The sequence below is a fragment of the Lutzomyia longipalpis genome, chromosome 3 (assembly GCF_024334085.1).
Source record: "Lutzomyia longipalpis isolate SR_M1_2022 chromosome 3, ASM2433408v1".
NCBI lineage: Eukaryota > Metazoa > Arthropoda > Insecta > Diptera > Psychodidae > Lutzomyia > Lutzomyia longipalpis.
Genome location: NC_074709.1, coordinates 9210662 through 9219907, shown reverse-complemented (window position 1 = coordinate 9219907; position 9246 = coordinate 9210662). Strand labels below are relative to the sequence as shown.

Genomic DNA, 9246 nt, shown 5'->3' with positions numbered 1-9246 from the left:
TTTTGACGGATAATTTTGCCATTGAAACATATTGGTCCGGCGGGAAAGTTGGAAATTTGAATTTCCACAATTTTCCCGTAATTTCATCATTTTTGGGAGGAAAAAGAAATCATCGCAGGCGTGGAAAATAAAACTAAGATCATTTCCAAGGAAGCTCGCATCGAAAATAAAATTAAATTGTACAGAACATACAAAATATATAACATTTTGTACAGTTTTCTGAGGCTCCCTGCGCCCCTGCCCGTACGATGCACCTACTGATGATTCGTCTGGGTGGCCCCGTACGTTGATCCTTTGCTGATTTTCGACATCCCAATTGCCTTTTGCAGCAAAATATGGACTGAAAACAGGAAAATTATCAGAAATTTATATTAAAAGAAAAGTCATTTTCTCTGTAGATTTATCCTTACAAGTTAAGAGTATTCCAGCACCAATTGAGAAGAAAAGTATCTCGCCACTGAGGAGCATTTTGGCCAAATAGTAGGTCATTGGGGTGATGGTGACAACAGCCCATCCGGCGGTATTGAGGAGTGTCGACAGGCGTGGCTTAAACTCATGCTGCGGCACACGCGGGACCCCAGATGTGGCGAAAAAGTCACCTGTTTTGTGGAAACTCTCCTGCATTCGATCTTTCTGCCTGAAGAGCTCCTGAAGCCACTCTGCGGCCTCCTCTTCCTTCTCCGGAACTTCCCTCATGTCAATTCGATTGATGTACATGTACCCCGTTACACTTCTCCCGCACAGAAGATTCGACACTGTTGGGGCAATCTGAAATTCAACATTTTATCGTCTAGAAAAATCCACTCAATTTAGAAAAATCTCTCTCTCTCTCTCACCTTGTCATCAACTTTAAATGCCAGCTGAACATCAAGAATCCCCGGACATTTATCCCTTAAGTGTGGTAAACTCGTTGTAAATCCCCGGGAACGTGGAATGAGATGATGAGCAAGAGGTATGAGTCCTTTCTCCTTGGCAAACTTCACTGATGCTTCGTGCTTGGACTTTGTGAATCTCGTTCCCTCGGGCGTCAACAGAAGCTGAAAGGAACACAAAACGTTGGAATTTCTCCTCTTCCTCTGAAGATCGAAATTTTTGCCAAAGACTCACAAATATGGGATCTGGATAGGCGAGAAGATTGGCCAATTGTCTCCCAATGAGTTCTCTGTCTTTGTCAAAGGATCTCTCGAGGAATACAAATTCCGAGAACTTCCACGCCCATCCAATGATAGGGAGGAACTGGATGACCTTCTTGGCGTAGGCCTTGCAATTTCCCAGGACGCGAATTTTATCACAAAACGACCACCCAATGAGCCAATCAATTTCATACGTGTGGTTCATGAGGCTAATCACGTGCTCCTGCCCAAAATACTTCTTCAGGGCCTCTGGATCAATGTACAGGATAAGGCGGCTGTTTGACCACCAATCGGTGAGGAACACAATTTCTAAAAAAAAATGAGAATAAGAAATAATTAGTTGGACAAACCGACCATCTCAGATCGGGCTCAAAGTTGGTATGAGCACGTTTTAGACATTCGAGATGCCGGCTTGCCGAACGGTGGCCTAAACATTGCCTTATAGCTCGAGAACGGCGAGAGATAGAAACTTTCGGTTCGAAGTTTTCTATAGAAATGTGGGTGTAAAATTTCATTTTTTCGCATTTTCAAAATTCAAGATGGCCGCCGTCCGCCATTTTGAACTACTGTCAACCACTTCCCTTACAGCTAGAGGTCTGAAATTTTAGTATCTTGTAGAGCTCAGTGAGACATTTTCATCGATAATTCATACTTGAAAATCGGTCAAGCCGTTTAGAAAATATGGCGGCCTAAAGCAAGAACGGCTTGACCGATTTTGATCAACTCAAGCTTAAATGAAAGGTTTCAAGAAGCTCTACAACTGTCTAGAACATTCCAAGTTCCAAAAATGGCCGAAAAAGGCGCTAAAATCAAAAACAAAAATTGCCTAACTTTAAGGTTTTTGGTGTTTTAGGAACAAATCCTTCCGAATTGCGTCAGCCAAGGGACGGTAGGTCAACCCAAACACATCCTTTCAATTTTAGGGGCCCCTAAAATTGAAAGGATGTGTTTGGGTTGACCTACCGTCCCTTGGCTGACGCAATTCGGAAGGATTTGTTCCTAAAACACCAAAAACATTAAATTTCCGTCAGTATCTACCCGAGTAACTTTAAGGGGCAATCTCTCCGAACATCTGTAATCGTTTTCCTTTAAATTTTGATATATTGTAGCCTGACTCAATATCTGTCACCCTTCCGAAAATGAAGAAATTCTATGTAGCCGTTTAGAAAATATGGCCATTTAAAAAATTCTTGCTCAACTGAATTTCCCAAAAAAAATTTTTGCTTTGTCTACTAATATTGCTCACAAATCGTATTACAACGCATAAACTAACTTCTACACCTTGTGGGACACCAACTCTTATAACTGAACGCGTTATGATTGACTTTTTAAAAGGTTTTTCAACGAAATAACTGAATTTGTTGTAAAAGAAATTTTTATGTGTTGAAGAATTTGTTATTCAATCAAAAGAGGAATATTATTTAACACCTGATTAAATAAGAAAGTTTTTTTTTTCAATAAACTTACAAAAAATGAACTAATTTTCCGGAGCTTTTTGTCTATTTTATTCTTCATTTTATTGATCTTTAAATTATTCTGATCGTGAGCTTTTTTTTTTCTAACGACCCCATTTGCTCGTAAACCTCAAAGTACTCCACCTGGAGATTTTTATTATCTCCTCTAGACTTTGTGAGCAAAAAAAAACAGCTTTTAGTATACTTTTTGTCTCACACGCAACAAGAGAAAGATTGTTCATTGATGGCAATTACACGGTTTGAGGAATAATACAAAGAAAATTTGTTTGGAAAAAAAAAGTTTTAGGAGTTTTATTTTTGGAATGATTACGCGGCGATGAGGTGCTTGAATTTATTATTGAACTGTGTGGCCACAAACAGACGACGTTTTGTTTGGAGTTGGGCCTGCTAAAGAACTCGTTCAGGGTCATGGAAAATAAGAGTATGAATGAATTGAACTTACGGCTGTAGAGTGAGTAGCAAAGGTAGTACATGAGAGAGCGGTAGAGGGTTTTATTGAAGGGCTTCACCGTGACGAAGAGCACCAGCTGTGTGGCGTTGATGACGAGGCCGGAGGTGAAGAAGGTAACAGCCAGGCAAAGGTGAATCGGCGTTGATTGTTTTATTTGCTTCAACCAGCTCATGATGCAGCTTCTGTTAAGGAAAAAGCAAAAGAAAAAAGGAAATCAAACTCATTTTGAGATTATCAGGAAGACCTGCGTGACCCCTCAGTGGCTGATTTGTGCCCCCATTGGGGTCATCGGAACAATTCAGTGGGGTCTGTGGGAATCTGCTGCGTCTCAATCATCTCGTCAATTTATGATTACGCGGCTAAATTCCGCTTGAGGCAGGCTTGCGCCAGCATTGCATAAGTCCCCCCTATTCTTCGATGCCTTGTTGACATTGCATCGCGCACTCCATAGTGGCGTGTTCAGTTCACACAGTGTGCAATTAATTATTGATAGCTCGATGAATTGACCAAGACACGGTCGGTCGGACTCTCCACACACCTTATAGACCGTCCAGAGCAGAGCACCAGCTAATTACATTCGTCCAAACAACTCTATAAAATCCACCAGCTGGTAACTTGATGGCCTCACATGGGGACAAATACACCAGCAACACTTTCCTGTTCTCTTCTCTCTTCACGCTGAACTCTGTACCCCCGCGGATTACGCAATCCTCCTCCCGCACAAGGGGAACTTTTCTCCCCTCTTTGCTATCTTGTCACACGGGCTTCACGGTGGGATTAGTTTGTTAATTTTCCCCACACATGGAATTCCTTTCTGATACCGTGCAAAACGTGATGGTGTGTAGGGAATGAGCGTAGCAGCTTTGTAGTAGAAAAAAAGGGGTCAAAGTTCCATCTTCAAGCTCAATTCTCTCCGCGAATGCCTTTCTCTCTGTGTTCTCTCTTGCTCTTTGATCAGCCCATAGCCTCATTCTCACTGCCACTGCTCCGTGCACTTTCTCTCCGTGATTTTCGTGCACTCTGGGTGGGCTGACATCAGGTGAAGAGGTCATAAATATCACCCCACACACACAAAAGCAACATGTTGCACAAAGTATTTTTGGTGCTTAAAATCACAAAACAACCCCTGTTGCACACATTCCACTGCCTCCCCTATGCCCCAAGGCGACCTTCTGCAGTCACCATAGGGACAATCAATGTGTCCAGATGAGAAAAATTTCCCAGGCTTTCCTGGGAATAGGTCCTCCTCAGCTGCAATTACGTCACAGCAGGATTTTGGGGGATAAAAGGAAAACTAACCATCCCCGGAACACTACTTACACGTTTCTGTGCCGATGGAACGGAGATTTGGGGAAAAGATAGCACTCTATGGGATGTTTTTATCGCTGCCCTTTCGCACCTGAAGCTAAAAATCGAGTAAAATTCACAAAAAACAAACCACGACTGGCTCCATTCAACACTGTCTAAGAGGGCGCTGGTATCACTCAAGGAGGTTAATGCAACTACACTGTTAAAAATTTCTTCACAATTCTATCAAACATCCATAATCTTTATCACGCAAAAAAATCTCTAATCTCTTATTTACCAAAAAAATTATTCTTAGTTTTTATATTGATTTTTAATGGTTCGTGTTAAAATCTTAATATTTTTCACATAAAAAATAAGAAATTTTTAAAATCAACTTTCCTTCCTCTTTTTGTCACCACCTCCTAGCTAACTACAGCGCCACAATCCACGTGCTTTTGTGACGGATCCGACGGATTATTTTGATTTTCCTTCGCAAGAGAATTTTCACAAAATCTCCAGGTAATTTGAAAATTTTCCCCGCAAGAAATCATTACACGTCTCCCTAAAGATATTAAGGATACTAAAGATTGTCTATTACTGATTTTCCAGGATGTCCTTGCGAGATTTGTTCCAAGAAATCAAAACTGAACAGAGTCAGGAAGTTTTTCTGCCCAAAACAAACAGTATCATCGTGAAGAATATCACCGAAGGTAATCTCGATCTCCATGGAGTCTTTCCCAGTGCAGTGGATTTTGTTCTGCAGGCTAAACCCTCTGGGATAACAGCTGTTGTTACATTCAGAACCCCCGAGGAGGCATCAGATGTTGCCAAGACAAGAGTAAAAATTGGTGATCAGGAAATACTCCCAACATTGCTACTAGAGGCTAGCAGTGCTCAGGGGAAAAGGAAGAAGCCCCAAAAGGCCACAAAGGGGTCAAAGAAAATCTCGAAAGGGAAGAAAATCCCAAGAAAAGAGCCAGAAGTGTTTGAAAAAGTTGGCAAAGATGATGATTACGGGAAGAAACTTCATCTGTGGAAGCTCGTAAAGAATGTCAAGATGAAGGTGCTGAAGAATTGGGATGAAATTAAGCAAGATGCAAAACTGGAAGTGAATCCTAACAGGAAGAATCTGCTGAACAAGGAAATTTTCTTCATGCGATGCCTACTGAAACTCCTCGAGACTCACAAATGGTGTGAAGTTCACAATCCCGAGTACAGACAGCAATACCCCCATCTCAGTGCAGCGCAGAAGGATCCACTGTTGCAGCGATTGAGGGATGAACTATGTACCTGTGTGCAGGAGCAAATTGCAGTCATCCGGAAGGTGAAGATACGCGAAGGGGATAGAAAAACCGAAGCAAGGTTCGGGAAAGAAATTACCTTCATGATAGAATTCCAGCGACAGCTCACGTCCAAAATTGCCTTCCGGAAGAAGGTCAAGAAGGGCAAAAAGGCGGGAAAACAGCAAAAATAGTTCAACGATTTATTTTTTTTCTCTCTTTCTTTTTATTAATGTTATTCACAAAACACGCCGGCGAAATACAAAAAAAAAGAATAATTCACTTGAAAACAAAAATTAATGTCGCGGTTAAATTTGAAAGAAGAAGAGGAAGAGACCAAATAACCGGGTGGAAGGGGGGAGGGGGTAGTTTAGGTGAGTGTTCGGGTGACAAAATCAAATTGATGAAGTCGCCGGATGCGTATTCTCTCATCCTGGATCATCTTAACGCGCTTCATGGAGGACTCACTGCGACAAATGGCGCAAAATTGGGACGATACTACGTGCAGGGGGCTGCGGAAGTAGATGCAGGGATTCGTATTGCGTGAATTACGACGATGTGCCCAGATGTGCAGGAGTGTCTCGAGGAAGATGATGAAGATCGCGGTGAGCTTGAAGAAGAAGAAAAGCGACGGAATGAGGAACATCCGATGGGATGTCTTGTTGTAGCCCAAAATAATCTCCTCCTTGAGGTTCATCACGCGCTCCTTGTTTGTCAGGGTATACACATCATTGGACGTGCACCTTGGCCGATTGGGGTCCTCGTCGTACTGCTGCAGACACGCCCGGGGGATGTTGAATTTTGTCTTGCGAAATGCAAATGCATTCAGCTCACCGGTCTCTTGGTCAAACAAATCCGGCGTCTGTGGCACGATGTGCGTCTCAATCTCACCAGTCTCCAGATCTTTGCTCGTGGTAGTGATGAATCTCTGTGTGTGAAGAGACAGCAAACCCCCATCATTCATTATTTGCACACATCTTCAGCGGAGAAGCGGTAAGTGCGTCAAAAAAAGATTTATTTAGTCGCTGTTTTTTTGCTCATTTTTCTGTGCTCAACACACGTAGCTCTCTTCAAAGATTTTCCTCACAAAAAAAAAACAAAAAGAAAAGATTCTTCGTCTTTTTATTTTTCTTTTATCAGACATTTAGCCCTTTTATCTTTTGAGTCTTAACTTCAATTATCTTCTAAATTCGGTGGACGTGCAATCTTATCACAAATATTGCTGGACAATGACGACGTTTACGAATTTTACTTGCTATGTGCTTGATTTTAGAACGAAAAATAAGAATTTTCGAAAGTTTTTAATTAATTCTTAAAATTAAATTTTAGGGATTTGTTTTTCTCTGGGGGTGAAATTCCTGAAATTCACATAGTCAGACAGTCTTAAGATTTCTTAAGTTTTTTTTAAATTTCTTTAAGAACTTCTCAATTTTTCTTAGGGAAAATTAATGATTTTAAAAATTTTCTTAAGGATCTCTAAAGATTTCTTAAGCGAAAATTAAAATTTCTTAAATGAAGCTGAATCGAGCTAAATGAATATTTTCTAAGATTTTTTCTGATCTACTTTGGGCTTCTAAATTTGTAAAAATCTTTCGAAAAATGCATTTAGCCTGACTTATAAAACAAGTTTTTCTTAAGAAAATCTAATAAATCTTATAAAAAACCTTCAGAACTCTTAACTTTCACTTAAAAAACTTAAGAAATTCTAACTTAAGAAAAATAAAGTATTCTTTTGTCTCTTTTAAGAAAACTTAAGACATCTTATGAAATATTTATGTTTGCTTAAGATTGTCTCAAGTTTCCTAAAAAATGTCTCAAGTTTTCTTTAAAAAAACTGATGATTTCTAAAGATCTTTTAAACAATTCTTAAGGCTTCTTAAGTCAGGCCAAATCGGGCTTAATTAATCTTTTCCGAAGATTTTTCCTGATTGTGTTCGGGAATCGAAAAATGTACATTTAGTCCGATTTTACCTGAATTAAGAAATCTTAAGATGGCTTAAGAAAATTTGAGTATTTTTTTAAAAGAAATTTTAAGACTAACTAACTAGTGAATTTTGCCACGGGAAAAGACCAAAAATTGTGTAGCTTCTAAGTAATAAAGATTTGAGCCTCAATTTTTTAAAAACAATTCTTAATATATTCTAAGATTCTCTTTTTTGAGGTCCTCAATTAAACCTAATTTCTACGGGTTGGCCATTTAAATAGAGGTTTAGACTAATAACTTATGTAGATAAGACGTATTCCGACGATTTTCCTTCACATTAGACTAATAACTTTGATAGAACCATTAATTTGCAAATTTATTTATCAATTCAATGAATATCAAAGGATTTTTGGAAATCTTTTATAAATTCAATAAATTCTTCTTTCCAAAATAAAGTATTTAAAAATAAGCTATTTACTTGAAGACTGAATAAAAGGAATAAAAAAACATTATTATCTCAGCTTTTATCAAATTTGCGCAGTCTGCGATAAAATTTCCCAAAGAATTTCGCAATTTTGCGCAATTTTTGTAAAACTTTCTATGAAAATATTATTTTAAAAAAAATCTTTGAATAATTTCTATTGATGCTTAAGATTTTACCAAAAAAGAAAATTGATAATACACGAGCATAAATTGATGAAAAATCATTTTTCTTATCACTTTATTTGTTTTATCTTTTTTTTATCAGATAACAATGCAATAACATTAAGAGCCGTAAAGAGATTTTTTTTTGTTATTTTTCTCAAAAGAAATAATTCTCAAGGCTTTGGCAACATTGTGCTGCAATTTTTAGAACTTTTCATTACGTTCCGATGATCACATTTTTTTTTGGGAATATTTTTTTGGTTTTTTTCTTCTTTGTTAACTTAAGAAATTCACTGCAAAATTGGGGAAATAAAAAAAAAATAGGAAAGCGCACAAAAGTTGGAGAAAAGTGGGGAAGAAAGACACAAAAAGAACGTAAAGAGAGAGAGGAAAAAGGTGCATGAGAATGTCTGTGTAGCTTTTTTTTTCCTTCAATTCTCTCCAATTTGGTGTGAGGCATTAATTAAAATATTCAACAGAGCTCGCAAGTTGAGCACCTTTTGACCATACCGGGGAATGTTATTTAGAATTGAATGAAGCAGTGGCGATGGCACAAAATACACGACGCAGAAGGGGGAAGGGGAAGGCGAAGAAACAAACCTGATTGCGCCAGGAGATGCCCATAATTCTGTTCTTGATCCTTTTTCTATAGAGAACTCAATGGGAAGGGAGGGCTGATGTTTGTGTGTTGTTGGCTCGGATCCCAAGCACTTCCGTCCAGGAAGGTGAGTTCACATATTTTTTTTTCTTATTCTTATTCGTGCCTCACGGGCGGTTTTCCAGTTTCACGAACACGATAATAATTATGATCAATACAAGTCTCCTCAATTGCGTTTTGGGGCTTATTTTTTTTGTATTCACTTCTTATTCTTGGTAATCTCACAGATACACACAATTTGTCTTTCTGGCTGCCGAATAAGACTGGATTGGGAGGCACTTTGGCAGTAACTGCGAAAATTTTTTGGGGAACTTGGGGAAAAACTTGCAAAGTCTGAGCACACAATACAGGCGCACCACGGTGTGTGGTACCCACTGTGAAAAAGCCATTTGT

General features: G+C 39.0%; 3 protein-coding genes across 4 annotated transcripts; 1 reads left to right on the top strand and 2 right to left on the bottom strand.

Annotated features, from left to right (window-relative positions):
• Positions 1–142: 142 nt before the first annotated feature.
• Positions 143–4540, bottom strand: LOC129791932 (1-acyl-sn-glycerol-3-phosphate acyltransferase gamma-like). Of its 2 annotated transcripts, none has more exons than XM_055830601.1 (6): positions 4380–4540; positions 3051–3241; positions 1108–1442; positions 837–1037; positions 411–768; positions 143–340 (listed from the first exon to the last, which is right to left on the bottom strand). In XM_055830601.1, the coding sequence occupies exons 2-6, from the start codon at positions 3229–3231 to the stop codon at positions 255–257; spliced, it is 1161 nt and encodes a 386-aa protein (XP_055686576.1). In that variant the 5' UTR covers positions 3232–3241; positions 4380–4540; the 3' UTR covers positions 143–254. The 2 variants fall into 2 exon arrangements, with proteins under 2 accessions (XP_055686576.1, XP_055686577.1); XM_055830602.1 differs by lacking the exon at positions 4380–4540 and adding an exon at positions 3598–4316.
• Positions 4541–4772: 232 nt separating this feature from the next.
• On the top strand, positions 4773–6734 carry LOC129791950 (uncharacterized). Its single transcript, XM_055830632.1, has 2 exons — positions 4773–4865; positions 4956–6734. The coding sequence occupies exon 2, from the start codon at positions 4957–4959 to the stop codon at positions 5818–5820; it is 864 nt and encodes a 287-aa protein (XP_055686607.1). The 5' UTR covers positions 4773–4865; position 4956; the 3' UTR covers positions 5821–6734.
• On the bottom strand, positions 5816–8914 carry LOC129791983 (uncharacterized). The gene is made up of 2 exons (XM_055830682.1): positions 8796–8914; positions 5816–6554 (listed from the first exon to the last, which is right to left on the bottom strand). Exons 1-2 carry the CDS (start codon positions 8817–8819, stop codon positions 5997–5999), a joined length of 582 nt encoding a protein of 193 aa, XP_055686657.1. The 5' UTR covers positions 8820–8914; the 3' UTR covers positions 5816–5996.
• Between the last annotated feature and the right edge of the window lie 332 nt (positions 8915–9246).